Source organism: Ips typographus, linkage group LG3 (genome assembly GCF_016097725.1).
Source record: "Ips typographus isolate SLU linkage group LG3, UJ_Ityp_2.0, whole genome shotgun sequence".
Taxonomy (NCBI): domain Eukaryota; kingdom Metazoa; phylum Arthropoda; class Insecta; order Coleoptera; family Curculionidae; genus Ips; species Ips typographus.
The window spans coordinates 16,718,750-16,736,984 of record NC_138424.1 but is presented as its reverse complement, the minus strand read 5'-3'; the positions used below and the strand labels follow the sequence as shown (position 1 = coordinate 16,736,984).

Sequence of the window (18,235 nt, the reverse complement as noted above, 5' to 3'; positions counted from 1 at the left end):
TGTCAGCCGGCAAGAAGCAAAAAGAAGAATAGGACGCAAGGACCTGACTTCAGGGCGATGACGAGACACTTTAACTCAGGATGACAACACAAGATGGACGATTCTTGCTCAATGCTTACGTTTTTCGATCTCAATCATTTTCTAGTTAGTTCCTACAAAAATCTGTTATATTTGATTCTACATTGAATTCGAAGGGATTCAATAAAGTGGAGTGTTAAGTTGGTGAAGATTATTATTTTCCTTCTCCTTCTATGACACCCTTCATTGGTGACCCCGACACAAAAGAATCTACAAGCCAGAGTCAGACTTACTTTTTGGACGTTCTAGAACGCTGAACCATTCGAAAACTCACAACTCTCGCACCACAATGGCTACGGAACAACAAGGTACTTCATCATCTCTATCACCTTCAGTTGCAGCACCAGCTCCTACCCACATGGTAGAGAGAGTATCCTTAAAAGTACCACCTTTTTGGCCAAACGAACCGGCACTATGGTTTGCTCAGTTAGACAGTCAGTTTGCTATTAGTGGTATTGTGAATGACAACACCAAATATAATATTGTTGTGGCTAACCTAGACTTTAACCAAGTCCAACTCGTGCGTGACTTAATAGCACAACCTCCTACTGCCAATCAATATGGAACTATTAAGCAGGAACTCATACAGAGACTATCCGCTTCTCAACACCAAAAAATCCACCAGCTTCTTCAACAGGAAGAAATGGGTGATCGAAAGCCATCCGAGTACCTCAGGAAGCTGCAGAGTTTAGCACCAACTTCCCTTCCAGAGGACTTTCTCAGAACATTATGGACTGGAAGACTTCCCCAGCAGATTCAGACAATTCTAACCACTCAGGAAGGTATGTCACTAGACAACTTAGCCAAATTAGCTGACAAAATTCATGAGGTATGTACACCATCTTTAGCTTGTACAGTTTCTAGTGTAGATTCTGATATACACAAACAATTGGCTGAAATTGTTAAGCGTCTGGACAGATTGGAGACCAAAAGTTGTTGTCATAGACAACCACGCTCCAGATCTAGGACATCAGAGAGAACGACAACCAACAGGGCCTCGAACCAAAGTACTCTTTGCTATTATCATTCCAGATTCGGTGATAAAGCAAAAAAATGTAATAGCCCATGTTCTTTCACTATCTCGGAAAACTCAAGGGGGGAGAACCAGTAGCGGCGGGTTTTCTACCCTCCTCAAACCCGCGCCGCTTATTTGTGACTGACAATTCATCAAAAATTCGTTTTTTAGTGGACACCGGCGCCGAGGTTTCCATTTTTCCATACACTTTGCTTAAAGAAAGGCGTCCTCGCTCCAATTACCAGCTTTTGGCAGCCAACAACTCAGAAATTTCGACCTACGGACAGCGTACTTTCACCTTGGACTTTGGACTTCGCAGAAGCTTTCGTTGGACATTTCTTGTGGCCGATGTTTCACATCCAATTTTGGGAATCGACTTTTTATCTTTTTACAACATTATTGTAGATAGCAGAAAGCTCGCAATCTTTGACAGGACAACTGGCCTATCAACCATTGGAAATAATGCCAATTCTTACGGTCCTTTCATTCAAACTATGATTGTCCTTACAGAGTACCACAAACTTCTCAAAAATTTTCCATCACTTACCCAGCCACGCAACCAACACTCCAAAGCCAAACACAACACTGTTCATACCATTATAACTACCCCTGGCCCACCTGCATCAGCTCGCCCTAGACGTTTGGCACCTGACAGACTTGTCATCGCCAAAGAGGAGTTTCAATCCATGTTGGAACAAGGAATCATCCGCCCATCAAAAAGTAGCTGGTCCTCACCTTTGCATCTTGTTCCCAAAAAGGACACTTCTTGGAGACCGTGTGGAGACTATCGAGCTCTTAATGCTCGTACCGTTCACGATTCTTATCCGATCCCCAACATCAAGGACTTTACTCATGGATTGGCCAACAAGAAACTATTTTCCACCCTGGATTTGGTTCGCGCTTACAATCAAATACCGATTGCTGCTGATGATATACATAAGACTGCAGTGACAACACCGTTTGGTCTGTACGAATTTGTGTACATGTCCTTCGGGCTCAGAAACGCTGCTCAAACATTTCAGAGGTTTATGGATGAAATTTTCCGTGACTTGGATTTCTGTTTTGTCTACATTGACGACATCCTTGTTGCCTCTGAGTCAGCCGATCAACATTTAGAACATTTACGTATGGTATTCGAACGTTTATGCCAATATGGAATTTTAATAAATTCGTCAAAATGTGTTTTTGGCCAAAATAAAGTTCTTTTCTTAGGTCATGAAGTTTCGGCAGAGGGCATCAAACCAACAGACGAGAAGTTTTCTGCTATACGGAATTTTACCAAGCCCAACAACACTCAGCAACTTCGACGGTTTCTTGGGATGTTAAATTTCTACCGTTCATTCATTCCCAAGGCTGCTGAGCTTCAAGCACCATTACATGACTTACTTAAAGGTAAGCAGAAAAAACAGCAACCAATAACTTGGACTGATGTTGCAGTGAAGGCATTTGAGAGCTGTAAGGAAATCCTCGCTGAAGCCACCTTTTTGTCACATCCCTTACCTTCTGCTCAACTCATTCTGTCTACAGATGCGTCGGATTTTGCTGTAGGAGCCTCCTTACAACAAAAGAACAATGATCAACTTCAACCATTGGCTTTTTTCTCTCAGAAGTTAAATACTGCTCAGGCTAAGTATAGTGCTTATGACAGAGAACTGTTCGCCATTTATGCTGCTATTAAACACTTTCGATTCATGTTAGAAGGCCGCAGATTTACTGTTTTTACTGACCACAAACCAATCACTTTTGCTTTCTATCAAAAAAGTGACAAGTGCACTCCTAGACAGTTTCGATATTTAGATTTCATTGCACAATTTACCACTGACATTCGCCATGTTCAAGGTTCAGACAACATAGTAGCAGACTACCTTTCCAGACCTGAAATCTCGAGTATTGAAGATATTCAGATTAATTACCAAGCAATAGCTGCAGATCAGACTGACGACGCAGAACTAAACCAGCTGCTTACTGACTCCAGTTTAAATCTTCAACAGATTCAAATCCCAGGCACTGATGTTCAACTTTACTGTGATGTTTTTGAAAATAAATTTCGTCCTTATATCCCAGAAAAACATCGACTTAGTATTTTCAGAAAGCTTCATGGAATTTCTCACCCCGGTGTTAAGGCAACCATCAAGCTTCTGACCAGTCGTTTCGTATGGAGAAACATCAAGAAAGAAGTAGCCCTTTGGAGTAGGCAATGCCTCAACTGTCAACGCTCCAAAATCAACCGACATACTAAGACAGCTCACCAGAAAATTTCTATGCCTGACTACAGATTTGACCATGTCCACATCGACATAGTTGGACCATTGCCATCGTCCAGTGATTTTCGTTATGTGTTAACAATGATGGATCGTTTCACTAGATGGCCCGAAGCAGTTCCAATTAAAGACATGTCAGCAACCACCATTGCATCCACCTTTATTTCTACTTGGATATCGCGTTTTGGTGTACCCAGCAAGATTACTTCGGATAGAGGGAGACAATTTGAATCAAGCTTGTTCAAAGAACTTTCCAGATTCTTGGGTATTCTGCACATCAAAACAACATCATATCATCCTCAAGCAAATGGTTTTATTGAACGTTTTCATAGGACCCTTAAAGCAAGCCTCATTGCAGCCAAGTCGGATCGTTGGACTGAAGTTTTACCAATAACCTTATTGGGTCTTCGAAACATTTTCAAAGAGGACATTGATTGTTCACCAGCTGAGCTTGTTTATGGAACCACTCTTAAACTACCAGGAGAATTTCTAAATTCATCCACTGAACCAGCCAACGAAAATGAGTTGGTCAGCAAACTCAGAGCAACAATGTTAGAACTTCAACCTAGACCAGCATCTGATCATAGCAAGATTAAAACTTTTATCTCCAAGGACCTTTCAAGTTGTTCCCATGTTTTTGTGCGAAATAATGCAGTAAAACCACCTTTGACAGCGCCTTACTCTGGACCCCATCGTGTTATCTCCAGAAGTGACAAGTTCTTCAAGATTGACCTTGGCAATCGTAGTGACAACATCACAATAGACCGCCTAAAGCCCGCCTATCTGCCAGATGATTTCCAGATCCAGTCCGAACATTCGTATGCGCGCCTTGAAGAAGTTCGAAAATCTCCCGCAACGTTGCCAGCTAAGACAAGGAAAACAGTTCGTTTCGCGACTTTGTCGCTGGACGGGGGGTACTGTGGCGACACTGTCAGCAGTGTCAGCCGGCAAGAAGCAAAAAGAAGAATAGGACGCAAGGACCTGACTTCAGGGCGATGACGAGACACTTTAACTCAGGATGACAACACAAGATGGACGATTCTTGCTCAATGCTTACGTTTTTCGATCTCAATCATTTTCTAGTTAGTTCCTACAAAAATCTGTTATATTTGATTCTACATTGAATTCGAAGGGATTCAATAAAGTGGAGTGTTAAGTTGGTGAAGATTATTATTTTCCTTCTCCTTCTATGACACCCTTCAACATCTACATTTTTTGATTTCAAGCGAGACCTTCTTGTTGAGATAATATTTGAATATTTATGTTTCAATAGACAACCCACAAAACACGCAGTCAGCTGTGCATTTATGTCTAGTGGGTTGGTAGTCTTGATATATAGTAACTTTTGTTTTAGTTGGTTGGTTACTAGATTAGTATCGGTAATGTAAGGTTATGTATGTTAATCTAGAACTGTTTTAGCTGTTTTTCCCGGTTGCATTATTTTTCAATAAACTTCTATTAATTTTCCGGTCAACGGCGTTTTATTTAACAGGTTATGGGCCCAGGTACGTCGTGTCGGTTTTAGGGCAGCCTGTTGATCGGAAAGTTCGGGTAAAAACGAAAGTAAAAAGTCGTCACATTGGTGTTCACGTTCAAGTCGTGTTTTTTTCGTGTGGTGTAATTGTAATTACGTTCAAGTCGTATCATTAAACTAAAGACTAAAGTGATGGCTTCAGCAGCAGTCAAGTTTGACTCCAGTATCCCGAAGTTTGATGGCTCAAACTTTCAGCTATGGAAGTTCAGTATCACCATTTTGTTGAAAGCAGAAAATCTTCTGTCCATAGTCAATGGCACAGAAAAGATGCCCGCCGATCAAAGCTCTGAAGAGTGGAAAGTTTGGGATTTGAAGAATTCCAAAGCACAAGTGCTGTTGTTATCGACAATAACACAGCAGCAGATGCAATTTTTAATAAATTGTGAGGATGCCGCTCAAATGTGGGGACGATTAATTTCAATTCATGAACAAAAGACTGAAATCTCAAAGGAACTACTTTGGCAACGGTTCTACGAATATAGGATGCCAGAAAACGCGTCAGTTGCTGAACATATTTCCTCAATAGAACTTTTAGTGAGACAGTTAAAAGATGTGAAAGAACATATAAGTGTTAGTGCCATTTGCTCCAAGGTCATTAACAGTTTACCATCCAAGTTCAATGCTTTTCGCACTGCATGGGACTCTGTGTCTAGTGATCAACAAACTTTTGAAAATCTGACAGCCAGACTCCTGAAAGAAGAAACCAGAATGACAAATGATGACTCTGAAATGTCCAGGCTTGCATTAGAGGTGAGGGCACTGCAAAGCCAATTGGAAAATACCAACCTCAAGAAAGGTAAAACCAATATTCAAGACTTAAAGAAAACCACTACTTGTAATTATTGTAAAAAGAAGGGTCATTGGGTGCGTGAATGTAGAAAAAGAATGTATGATGCTAAGAAAAACCAAAATAATCATGACAGAAATGATTCTCCAGCTTCAAGTTCAGCATATATCTGCGACATTTCATCTTTGTACAGTGCAAGTCATGATTTGGAAAAGGATGAGTGGATTTGTGACTCAGGGGCTAGCATGCATATGTCTGGTCATAAAGAATGGTTTAAAAACCTGAAACCTGTTGAGAATCCCATGTTTGTCAGAATTGCAAATGACAAATTGATAGAAGCGACTGGAACAGGTTCCATTGAAATTAAAGTTTTTGTTGAAGGTCAATGGCATGATAGAATCATAAATAATGTACTGTACTTACCAAATATTAGTAGAAGCTTGTTTTCAGTGGGAGTAATGACTGATAAAGGGTTTACTCACCATTCCTATAAAGACAGATGTGAATTTCGTGACAGTGATGGAAACATTTCTTGCACTGGAGTAAGGAAAAATAATTTGTGGATTATGAAATTTAAAGTGGTACCTCTACTTGAATGCAACTTAAGTCTTGCCAGTAAAAATTCACTAAGATTATGGCATGATCGTTTAGGTCATGTTAACTTCAAGGCCATTTTGAATACTACTAAACTAGTCTTTACTTTCTGAAAGCTAAATCAGAAGTTTATACAAAGTTTGTGCAATACCCAGCTTATGTTGAAAGACAGACTGGCAACAAAATAAAAATTTTAAGAAGTGATCAAGGTAAAGGTGAATACCTCAACAAAGAATTCCAAGACTATTTGAAGAAAGAGGGCATATCACATGAATGGTCAGCACCCTATACTCCACAACAAAATGGCAGATCTGAGAGGGAGTTGAGAACTATTGTGGAAAGTGCTAGATCAATGTTGATAAATAAACATGTCCCTCAGGAGCTGTGGTCAGAAGCAGTGAACACAGCTGCTTATCTGCTTAACAGAACAGCTTCTAGTCAAGTTCAAAAGATGACGCCTTATGAAAAGTGGTTTGGAAGAAAACCTGAACTGAAACACATCAAAATTTTTGGAAGTCCTGCATACATGGCTATACCACCTCAATTTCGCAAAAAGTGGGATCCAAAATCCAGAAAATTACTGTTTGTTGGATATGAAGGATATTCTTCAAATTACAGACTCTGGGATGCAGCTAAAAGAAGAATAGAGGTTAGCTGCAATGTAACATTTAATGAAAATGAAGCAATGGATTTTGAAGAAGAAGTTTTTAGAAAAAAATTATCCGAAAGTTTCGAGTAAGTTAAGTAAAAAAAAAACAAATATGGCCGACGTTTATTTTCACATATAACAGCCATGTTTTATGTCTATAAATATTAAAGTAATTTTATTGCCGCGAAGTTCCTTATAAATGTTTGTAAACTTTTATAGATATTGGTTGGTCGAGTACAAAACTGAGCATCTGCTAATAAATCCACAACGCTCAATTAAGTAAATTTCGTTACAAAAAGCCAATTAATAGTTTCAATAATTACTCTTAGTTTTATATTGGCCCAATAACCATCCCTAGTTTTATACGAGTCTGGGCAGTGACAAATGGCATATGTCATGAATCATCAATTATAGTTTTGAGGTTAGATTAATTTGTAACCGTGCGTATTTTTTACAGTAATTTAAAGTCAGTGCTAGGTGGTTTTTTAGAACTATATACAAAAAAAATGTCGTTTAAAATCGTTCAAACCACGGAACCAAACAGAGGAAAATGCCTTACGGTTGTTCCCAGTGGATGGGAGAAAAATGGAACTTTGTTTTGGCCTTCAAAAAAGTTAAGGAGTTCATTGGGATTGAAACTAATTAAAAATCCAAACTCTCTACCCCGTGAAGGATGAGAGAAATTGTCCTGCATTAAAAAAAGAGACAACTTTTTGTTGTACCAATCAGCAGAACCTGAAATGAAGGCTATGACGGAAGTTAGTGATAGTGAAACCAATGAATGCAGTGGCAGCGAGTTGAAATTATCTGCTAAAATAAAAAATCCCAGGAGAGAAATTGCTCGATCGCCTCAACGTTCTTTTAACTCAGTGGCTGATGAGGCATGTGTTAATTCGGTATGTAATAAAATACTTATCATATGTATATGTGGTTTATAATGTTTATTTTTTTTGATTTTAGAAGGAGTATTATGAATGTCATACCTTATCATCAACCATGAACAAAGGTGAACCATATCCAATAATAAAAGAGATCATTACTGAATCAAACAATGATTTAACAGTAAGATCAGTTTTTTTAAACTGCCCTGCAAGGCTTTTAGTAATAACCTTGATTAATTTTTAGGATTTAAATACCCTCAACAACATAATGAAGACAAATGTATTTCCATCTGTAAGCACCAATAACGAACCTAGTAGCGAGTGCATCAAAAATGTCAAGCCTACAATTAAGATTCTCCAATCCATTCCATTAACACAAAATGGAAAGCTGTCAGAAAAATATAAAGTAACAGAACTAGAACCTTTTGATGTGCAGGAACTAGATGTTGATGTGCTGGTATAAAAATCTACATCTTACATATTTGCACTTAATTTTTAATGCATTAATGTTTGTTTAGGTTCCTTCAGATGAAGATGTAGAGAACATAGTAAGGATGTTGGTCAAAGGAGGCCATATGATCTACCTGTTGATTCATATGAAAAACTAGAAACATTTGAACTTGAGCTCTCAAAACCAGATGTGCTTCAGAAATTGGTAGAATTGAATATACAGGTGTGGAACATGCATATTTTCTTTGGCTTTTCTAGGTAGAGGAGAAGTCCAAAATATCACGAGTCTACAACTGGTAAAAAAAATGGTCAAACTTGCTGCTATTCCTTGGTGGATCAATTTTTCAATAGGGATTTTTTGATTAAATGTTCATGGGCTGGAGGCAGTAGAGATGAAGACAGAAAAATTGCATTTAAATCTTATAAAAATATTATTAATGCATTCTTTTCCATCATTCATTTGGCAGATTCCAATTTTAGTGTTACAGACTGCGAAATTTTTTTTAAGGTGGTAATAAAAAATGCTAGAAGACGCGCTAATATAGATGTCTCAAAAAATAAGCGAATGTCAACTTTCAAAAATAGGCCAAATAATCTTCAATACAAAAAAGTCATTAAAGTTGATTCAGAAGACGATTGTAGTAAAACCATTCTACAAATTAAGGATCATCAGGTTAGTGATGAAGAAAGTCATGTTGAAAGTGAAGAACATTTCTAATTAATATTCTCTTGTTAAAAGTTTTTGTTTCTTTTACTTTACTTATACCAAAGAATTTTGTTACTATAATTTTGTCTGTGGTATTATAAACTAATATTAATAAAAGGAGGTATTGAACTGGAAAATTGTTTATTTAATTACAATACATTTATTGTGTACAATAAAGGTACAAATACACTCATTTCCTCATTAAAATCTATTTTTGCTAATTTGCATTTAACTTCAGATACTTTATATAAGTTGGGATTATTTTTTATGCCATCAGAACAATAAATATCTAAATAGGACGATTTAATAGGGGTTTCAAAAAACAAAAAAATATTTTTCAAACTACATCCATAAATTTGTACGGCATTATTACTAAAACTTATTATATTTTCTGCACATACTATTTGTTTTGAGTGAGTTAAGAACCACCGGTTCCTGTCTTCTTTAGTATTTAGACCATATTTTCTAAATGTTGCTTTATAAAAAAATTCATGATGTTCTACAATATTTTGAAGTAAGGCGTTTTCAACATTTTCTCCATTGTTAGCATTTTTAAGACTAATAAAATAGTCTGTTCTTGGTTTTCCATTAGTAGTATCGTTGTTTTCAACTGAAGTTAGCTCATGAAGTCTTCGTGCTACTTGGGCCAGTGGAAATCTACCATTTCTTAACAAGCATTTGATTGAATACAAAGGACCAAACCTTCGAACATCATCTGTCAAGTGTATTAGATTATGTATATTACTTGTTATATGATCTACACCATATATCTCTCTGAATTTTTCCACGTACGTATCTAATAACATTTCAGATAAATTTAAAAAGTGGTGATAAACATCAGATGCAGCTAGAATGGATGTTGCACAAAACAGCAGCAAAAAATGTTTGTAGGCATCATAGGGTAGATATTTCTTTAAAATAACAACTCCAGCATATTGCAAAAATGTTCGAAATTCTGTTCCTTTCCAAAATGCTAAGCAATCAAGTCCTCTTAATGTTCTATGAATTTCAGAAGGTAATTTGCATTGAGCTAAAAATATTGATATTTCTTTTATATCTTTTCCTGACCATTTTGTGTTGTAATTATTAAATGAACCATCACGCCATCCAGTTAGGCATCTCTTAAGTACACCTAAATGTAATAAATGTAAAGCATCACCTATTGGAAAATCTTTAACCATATCCAGTTCAGGAATTTTTAATATGATGCCAGTAAAATTCTCCTTCCCCGATCTGAGTTATGGCAACATTTTTAGGTGTTTGTAACAAAGTCCTGGGATCTTTAGGAAGCGTATGTGGCCAATATTTATTGACAATTGAAAAAAGATCCTTTAGACAGCTATGAGGTGTATTTGTCTTTATAGCCCACTATTTTCCTGTCGACGTTGGCAGGATCACAGTCGGAAGTTTCAGAACTAAGTTCTTCATTTCCATTAAGTTCCTGTAGCTGGTATTCCTTGGGTTTAGGGTCTTCGAAGTTACAACTCCCAAATTCGCTCAAACTCAGATCAACCACAGATTTATCAGTATCACTTTCTTTTTCTTCAAATTTATTATGTTGTATTAAATTAGTTATTTTCTTGTTTCCAGCAAAATTCAAAATGTTGTCACGTGCTCTATTACATTTTCTGTAGAAACTGCTACTGTACTTCACAACTTTCCACTTTTTTTCCATTATTAATAATATAAACAAAACCTAACTTATTACTTTTGCATGTAATGTAGATCACAAAAGTTTTATATGGATGCAAACAGTTGATATATAGATGATTAAAAGTTTTTTTATGGTTTTTATTAAATATTTAAATTCTACAAGTTTTAAAGCAACACAAGTATAGGAACTTTAAGTCCCGTTTTTTTATAACAGTATATATATAAATACTTTTATATAACTTCAGGTATCGGCTATTTATAAATCAAGTCCGGAAAACATTTATGAATACTCTAAATAATCAGTTTTATAAGCAGAGCACCAGAAACCTTTTTATTACTACAGTATAAAACTTCAAGTGTGTTGGTATTTTTTGTGGCCTTTATAAAACATTTAAAACTTAAATTTCTTTTAAAAAACCATCATAGATATCTATAAAACTTAAAGGTTATTATAAAACTTTTATAAATATCGGTTACCATTTAATAAAGCTGAAGACATCCGCAAATGTTAGTTGGGATTTGAGCAACTGTTCTCCTTTCGTAGCTGAATAACCTTACTTGCATGGACTCAATTAAAGAATTACAAAATAGTATTCCTTCTTCTGTAGTTATGTTTGGTTTTATGTCACTTACTAAATTGTTAAAATTCCAAAGGTTGTAGGTATAATTAAAGAAATTGTTACATACTTTGAGCCTGAAATTTGTTGAGTTGCTTGTTCAAAACTGATAAGAATCTTTTCTATTTCTTTTAAAACCATAATTTCATCTGCTGTTAGGGGTGGTGGAGCTTTCTTTATCTTTAACAGAGTTCTGTTCAATGCTTCATGTGTGTTTAATATCCTACTTACCATATAAAAAACACTATTCCATCTTGTAGTGACTTCTTGGACGAGTTTATATGGTGTATTTGTATTTTGTTTTTTTTTAAATATCTCAAAAGCATTATTGCTGCTTTTTACAAATGTAACAATTTGTTTACACTTTGATAAAATTTGTTTAATTGGTGGAAGCTCTATACATTCTTGGACAACTAAGTTCATTGAATGAGCAAAGCATGGGAGATGTTTTTTCTTCATTAATTCAGCCATTTTTACTATTTTAATACTAAAGCTCGATTTAATTCTTTTTGTCTGTGAGAACTCCGGTCATACTGTAATTCCCTTTTAAACATGGGCTTATAGAGCGTGTGCTAGACCTAGCTGATGTTGAAGTTGAGGTACTAGGAAGAGAAACTTCCCCATCCAGTTCATTATCAGGGTTTGCAAATAAATCAGCATGAAATCTTTTTAGGTGGTCACTTAGGTTTGAGGTATTTCCACTAATCTTATACTCTTTCTTACAATTAAGACACTTTGCAAATTTTTTGTCAGCAGATTTCTTGAAATATTTCCAAACTTTAGAATGTTTTCGTCTTTTGTTCAACAGTTTTCTCATTCTCCATACTATTATCAGTATTCAATATTTCTTGTGATCCACTTAGATTGGTAAGCTCATCTAAAGTTGAGGTTGTTGTGGAGTGTTCGATGACTTCCATGCTGGAAGTGCTACAAGAGCTGTTCTGATTGTGTTTATCCTCTCCACCTGTAACAAAAGTTTCAATACTTAGGTATAATACCCAAGATTTAACCATTAGTATGAAAATAGGCATTTATAGGCACTTTTATCCAAGATACGTAAAAACTTTTCCATGATCCACTTATTTAAGTTATTTCCGGATTTTCCAAATTCCACTCTCAAATTGATTGAATTTTGACCACCCCCTTAACTTCCATAATTTTGATTTTAGCAAAAAACGTTAAATACAAAACTAGTAGATATTTAGGTCTACTTTATTCCTAGCTAAACAGTTATTATACAGGGTGTCCCAAATTTGAGTAGCAAACCAAACTTATGTTTTTTTAAATACAATGACCAACTTTTTATCCGATATTTGAATTCTACGTCAAATTCTAGACCTAATTGATTTAAAATGTCTGTATGTCTGTATGTAAAATGTCATCTGCGTCTCAGCATCTGTTATAACACTGTTGCCTCGACTATGTGATAAAGGGTTAATTTAGTTACGGAAATTTGGGACACCCTGTATAATAACTAATAATCTAAGGGTAAATTAGACCTAAATATCTACTAGTTTTGTATTTAACCTTTTTTGCTAAAATCAAAATTAAAGAAGTTAAGTGGGTGGTCAAAATTCAATCAATCAAGGACCCTGCTGCGGAAACAGTTGAATATCGATACAGACATTTTAGATCAATTAGGTCTAGAATTTGACGTAGAATTCAAATATCGGATAAAAAGTTGGTCATTGTATTTAAAAAAACAAGTTTGTTTTGTTACTCAAATTTGGGACACCCTGTATAATAACTGTTTATCCAAGAAAAAAGTAGACCTAAATATCTACTAGTTTTGTATTTAACGTTTTTTGCTAAAATCAAAATTATGGAAGTTAAGGGGGTGGTCAAAATTGAATCAATCACCCTGTACAACATAATTTTCCTTTAACCGCTTTCACCATGCTTTTGCTTTTTCCCAGTTTTCACTTTTCAACATTCAACTCATAACTTGTCAACTCAAATTTTTAAAAATTTTAGGTTAGGGTAATTTACAGGTTCGTTTTGTTTTATTTAGATGGCGCTGCTACAAGGCTATTTGACAGCATCATTTGGAAAGCAAATATACTAGTTTTAGTTATGGTTTTTTATTTTATCGAGTTTATAATTTTTATTGTCTGTAGCTCCTAAGAAATAAAAATCGAAAAATCTCAAATGATCGGCTATCGCCAGCTATCGATAGCTAGTGAAAACTATCGATATTCGCTTGACATCAAAACTATCGATGATTATCGATAGTGCCATCGATAGTTCTCCATACTCGTCGCCGTTCCAAGGTACACAAGGTTCCAAGCGTTTCTTGTCGCGTGCCGCTTTCAAATTTGATCAGTTGCAAGTGGACCACACAACGGCAGTAATTAAAAATGAATCCGTGTGTTATTACGTATTTTATATACAAAAATTTCATTGAAAAAAGACGGCAGAGACGTTGGGATGTGCATCCAATTAATAGTGCAAGACGTCTTAGAGGCGCATATTATACGCTACATGAAGAATTAAGACTGGACAGCGAGAAATTCTTCAATTACTACCGTATGTCAACAGGCTCATTTGATGAGCTATGTGAAAAGCTAAAAAGCACAACACAACTCTGCAAACTGACTGAGCTAAACACTACAAATATTTGGCGGCAGCGATAATAAACGCGCTGCATAAAAGCACCAATTGAAATCAATGTATTTTTAAAACGCCTGTCGCGACGCGTTTTATAATAGGGTTCTTGAACATTTTTTTTTTTGCTTTAATCGACACTATAGGGGTCAAATACAAAGCTTTAACATTCCCTTTTTTTTAAATTTCCGTTTAATGCCAATAATCGACATAAAACAATTATGCGTTTGAAACGCCCGCCGAATCGTGTGACGTAGATAACCCGTATGAGACAACGTTGCCAAAATTTAGTGCAGTACAATTTTGAGAATTCTGGACTTCGACTTTGACTTTGTACTAGTGATAGTATTATTCTCTATGCTCGGTGCTGAAGTGAAGTGGAGCTAGAGCAGATTGGCGTAATGGTATTCGTAATATTCGTATTATCAATTTGTCCTTTATTGTCGTGTCTCTTAAGGCGGATTCACGTTCACACTTTTATTCACTTTCATATTTCAATCATTATATTTTTTATCTGATTCTCTCATTTGAGAATGTCTGTAAAAAAGTGGTTTCCAATTATTATGTTATTTATTATTTAGTATGCATTATTGACAAAGACAAAATTATATATTGTCACGTTAAGGGTTGGTTGAGGGGGAAGAATACACAGGATTCCACAGGTAACCCACTTTTATTAAGTTATAGTGCCTTATTGTCTAGTCTGTAATCTTACCCCCAGATGGCCAAGATGGCAGGGAGCATGATGTGAACTGGCTTCTGTGCTGAAGGTACACGGGGGGCAGCGCTTTAGCGGTGATGAATGAACCCTAGACTTAGGTCCGAGGGCATTCACCGAGCCGGTAAAGACGAGGAGAACCTAACAAAGGGAGGTAAGTAAGAACGGCAACTTAAGCTGCTCCTTTGCTAGGGCTGATCTAGGGTGTGGCACTTGGTCACCTACTGCTCCACGTTACGTTACACAATAGGCATATTCAGACTAACCCAGAGATCAGTAATCTGTACGTGCTTTTGGTACAGTATTTATACTCACATCATGACCCCAATTCGCCAATCTTGCTGACACAAACATTGTACTGGGGGAGACTGGGGCAACTTAAGGTAACGGTACCTAGTGTAATTTCTATGTTACAATATTATAAGTAGGTATTTATAAGGTCATGGATTTATAAAACTACTGACAAAACAATCATTTTTAAAATAAACTTTTTTTAATATTCCTATTTCTTATCCTATAAAGTTCAACCATTCATTAATTTTTATTCTAGTGGTTTTAAAAATCAGCTTACATTTTTTGTATCCTATGTATAATATTATAATGTAATATAGTTTTAACATTTGCAAGCAGGTGATAAATTATTAGTGCAGAATATACATATGTATATACCTATAATAATAATAGGTAATTTGTTAAACACAGACTAACATCACTATTACAAAACCAGTCTTACAGTTTATCATTTTAGCTAGTGGGGATAAATCTACAAAATGTCCTAAGTAAGAAAGTAAATCGCACCATAACCTCAAATCAGTATCCCTTCAATAGATAAATTTGTTTTGCAGCTCATTCCAGCTAGTTTTTCAAGCAAACGTGGTTTTTAGTTGTTGATACAAACCATCAATCATCTTCAGGCCTGTAAGTAAAACTTGAACACATTTGAAGTGTTGATAAGTGAAAAATCATGGAACACAGACCATAGTTGAACTAAGTTGAATTAGCACATAAAACCACCTCCTATATTGTTCTTTTTTTTTCAGTAGAGTGACATGTTTTCATAAATGGGTAGATATCACTGTTCAAACTTTGTTGGACTTGCCACATCCACAACCTACATCAGAATTTAGACTTTCTAAACAGGTGAATTAGGTAGGTACTTTTAGTATCATAAGTAAACTATAATAACTATTCAAACAGATTTGTAGGAGAATCACAGTTACAGTAGTGGACCAAACCTGTCATAACATTGAAAATTGGGTTGGTTAATCTCGTGGAATCATCACTTTCAAAGTTATCTGGTTTAGTGACTTTTGTGTTGTGTTTTCTTTTGTTCATGTGTTTAAGTTCAACCACAGGTTCAACACAACATAACTGTTTTGTTTGTTGTACCTATGTTGTATGTAAATAAAAGGGATTTTTTGGAATCACTGATCAGATTCTTTTTCCTAGATTTACAAGTTAAGGTAGGTATCTTAGATGTCTTGAACATATGATGTGATGATGTCTCTTGAACAAGTATTACAAGAAATCTTCCTATAACAGGAATAAAAATGGGGTCCTAAGTAAGAGTGGGACCCTAAGCAGACAGCTTACATTTATTAGTGAATGATTTTAGCCAAACTTGAAGATGGCTTAATCACTTAGTGTTATGAGTCACTAGGTGCTGTTAGCTGTTATGCTAAGCTAGGATTTTATCTCTGAGCTTTCTAGAACTTTTTACCACTGTTTGTTTTTTGCCATCTGTTCAAAGCTCTTCACCAAACTGTATGTAGGGACTCTGCAAGTTGAAGTGTGAATCAATAAATACAAACTTTTAGTGTAAAAATCGTTTTTATTTGCAATAATTGGTTGTGGGGAAAAGTGGGTACAACTAAAAGTTAAGCACATTTTGTCCTTTCTTAATCAAACCACAGACCACTAGTTGACTAGTCCATTATTGTTTACAAACCTGAGAAAATAGAAGGAGTGCAAGACAGCTGGAATTAATAGTAGTTTATGTTTTATATCTACCCATTTTTTAAGACTCCTCATTGTACTGAAAAAAATCCATGTGGGAGGTGATTTTTTATCCACTTTGACTATGGTCTGTGTTCCATGATTTTTCACTTATATACACTTCAAATGTGTTCAAGTTTTACCTGCGGGCCTGAAGATGATTCATTGGTGGTTTTTATCAACAACTAGAAACCACCTTTGTTTGAAAAACGTAACCATTCAACCTGGAATGAGCTGCAAAACAAATTTACCTATTGAAGGGATACTGATTTGAGGTTATGGTGCAACTTACTTACGACATTTTGTAGATTTATTCCCACTAGCTTCTAATAAAGTATCTTTATCGGCTTTTCGTTTCATTTTCTTTGCTTTATGTATGTAATAGTTAAAATGTATGTAAAAATTAACTCGATTAACAAGTTTGGCAAAGAGATAAAATGACATTTCTTTGTTATGATTTTAAAATGTTGGCAGCGCGGAAATTTGTTTACGGGCCATAGTTACCGTGCGGCGGGACATTCAAATTTTCGGATTTTTAGAGGCTTTTTGCGACTAAACGACTAAACCCACAGTACTGAAAAAATTACAGGTTGATAGCCGAAGTTGCACTCTACAACTTTTATTAAGGAAGTTTTATAATTAAATGAACCGTACAGGCGCAAAAAAATCAAAACCGTTTTCCCATGTTAATCTCCTAATAATATACAACATACATATCAATAAAAAATAAACTTATTGTTTTATTTAACTTCTATCTACGTTAGGTTAGGTTAGTTTAGGTTAGGTTAGGTTAGGTTAGGTTAGCTTAGGTTAGGTTTAGTTAAACAAAACACAGAAAGGAGCTGACGCAGGAGTGGCAGACGAGGTGGAACTCGTACCAAGGATGGGCTAAAACCTTTGTCAAGGATGTTGACAAGTGGATAAATCGTAAATGGGGAGAGACAAACTATTTCCTCACGCAAGCGATGACAGGGCACGGCACTTTTGGGACCTACCTTCATAAAATTAGGAAAAAAGAAAATCCCACCTGCTGGTTTTGCGAGTTACCTGACGATGTGTCACATATAGTTGGATTTTTACCTTTTGAGAATGACGTCATCTTTTTACATCTTTGTTTATCGCATATCAAACATATGAAATAAACAATTTTAGCAAAAAAGGCACGTTGTTAATTTTGTCGTCCTGTCAAATTAAAAACGTTGACATTTACTGTCACTTTGATTTAAACGAATATCAAAGGTATAAAAATGCTGCGCTACAATGAGAAGGCCCAAATGCTAATTCTAAATGTGCTGCTTTTTTTGGAGTACGAAAAGATACAGTTTCCAGATGTCAACTGAAACTCTCATGATCACTCATTTTTCAAAGCATTTGTAGGTTAAAATTTGTGATCTAATTCCAGACATGCGTGTTTTTTCACCTGCTTGACGTCATTCTCAAAGGGTAAAATTTTGACTATACCATTTTCCACTGCAGAAACTTTTCGGATAAACGAAAACTGGCGGCCGAAAAATGGGGACAGACAATAACGGAGCCTAATATTCGGGACGTAATGATGGAATCAGAAGAAGGATGGAATATAGCTGCTCAAATGATATCATCTATAATGAAGGAAAAGGCAGACTATGAAAAGCGGATAAACCCGTAAGAAACAACAAAGAAGTTGGTTTCCACCCTCCACCTGAAGTAATGC

General features: G+C 35.8%; 2 protein-coding genes and 2 long non-coding RNA genes across 5 annotated transcripts in view; 2 read left to right on the top strand and 2 right to left on the bottom strand.

Annotated features, from left to right (window-relative positions):
- LOC145726168 (uncharacterized) overlaps window positions 1–14,436 on the bottom strand; it is an 89,056-nt gene extending 74,620 nt beyond the window's left edge. Inside the window, exon 1 of the mRNA XM_081975139.1 lies at window positions 14,305–14,436. The gene's annotated coding sequence lies outside the window, so the exon portion shown is untranslated. The remainder of the gene's footprint in view (window positions 1–14,304) is intronic.
- Window positions 5,017–9,083, top strand: LOC145725899 (uncharacterized). Its single transcript, XM_081974815.1, has 5 exons — window positions 5,017–7,814; window positions 7,879–7,980; window positions 8,044–8,256; window positions 8,318–8,454; window positions 8,508–9,083. The coding sequence occupies exons 1-4, from the start codon at window positions 7,659–7,661 to the stop codon at window positions 8,405–8,407; spliced, it is 561 nt and encodes a 186-aa protein (XP_081830941.1). The 5' UTR covers window positions 5,017–7,658; the 3' UTR covers window positions 8,408–8,454; window positions 8,508–9,083.
- LOC145726175 (uncharacterized) lies at window positions 13,954–15,971 on the top strand. The gene is made up of 4 exons (XR_014177519.1): window positions 13,954–14,491; window positions 14,551–14,930; window positions 15,296–15,696; window positions 15,745–15,971. It is a non-coding gene; the product is annotated as an uncharacterized LOC145726175 (long non-coding RNA).
- A 387-nt stretch (window positions 15,972–16,358) lies between these two features.
- LOC145726174 (uncharacterized) lies at window positions 16,359–17,227 on the bottom strand. Of its 2 annotated transcripts, none has more exons than XR_014177517.1 (3): window positions 16,835–17,227; window positions 16,558–16,776; window positions 16,359–16,495 (listed from the first exon to the last, which is right to left on the bottom strand). It is a non-coding gene; the product is annotated as an uncharacterized LOC145726174 (long non-coding RNA). The 2 variants fall into 2 exon arrangements; XR_014177518.1 differs by having other exon boundaries at window positions 16,839–17,227.
- Between the last annotated feature and the right edge of the window lie 1,008 nt (window positions 17,228–18,235).

Excerpts from the sequence above, each read along its gene's own strand:
- LOC145725899 (XM_081974815.1), top strand. The coding sequence starts at position 7,659 with ATGAAGGCTATGACGGAAGTTAGTGATAGTGAAACCAATGAATGCAGT. Across the intron at positions 7,815-7,878 it reads ATGAGGCATGTGTTAATTCG|AAGGAGTATTATGAATGTCA; the intron begins GTATGTAATAAA and ends TTTTGATTTTAG. Across the intron at positions 7,981-8,043 it reads AATCAAACAATGATTTAACA|GATTTAAATACCCTCAACAA; the intron begins GTAAGATCAGTT and ends ATTAATTTTTAG.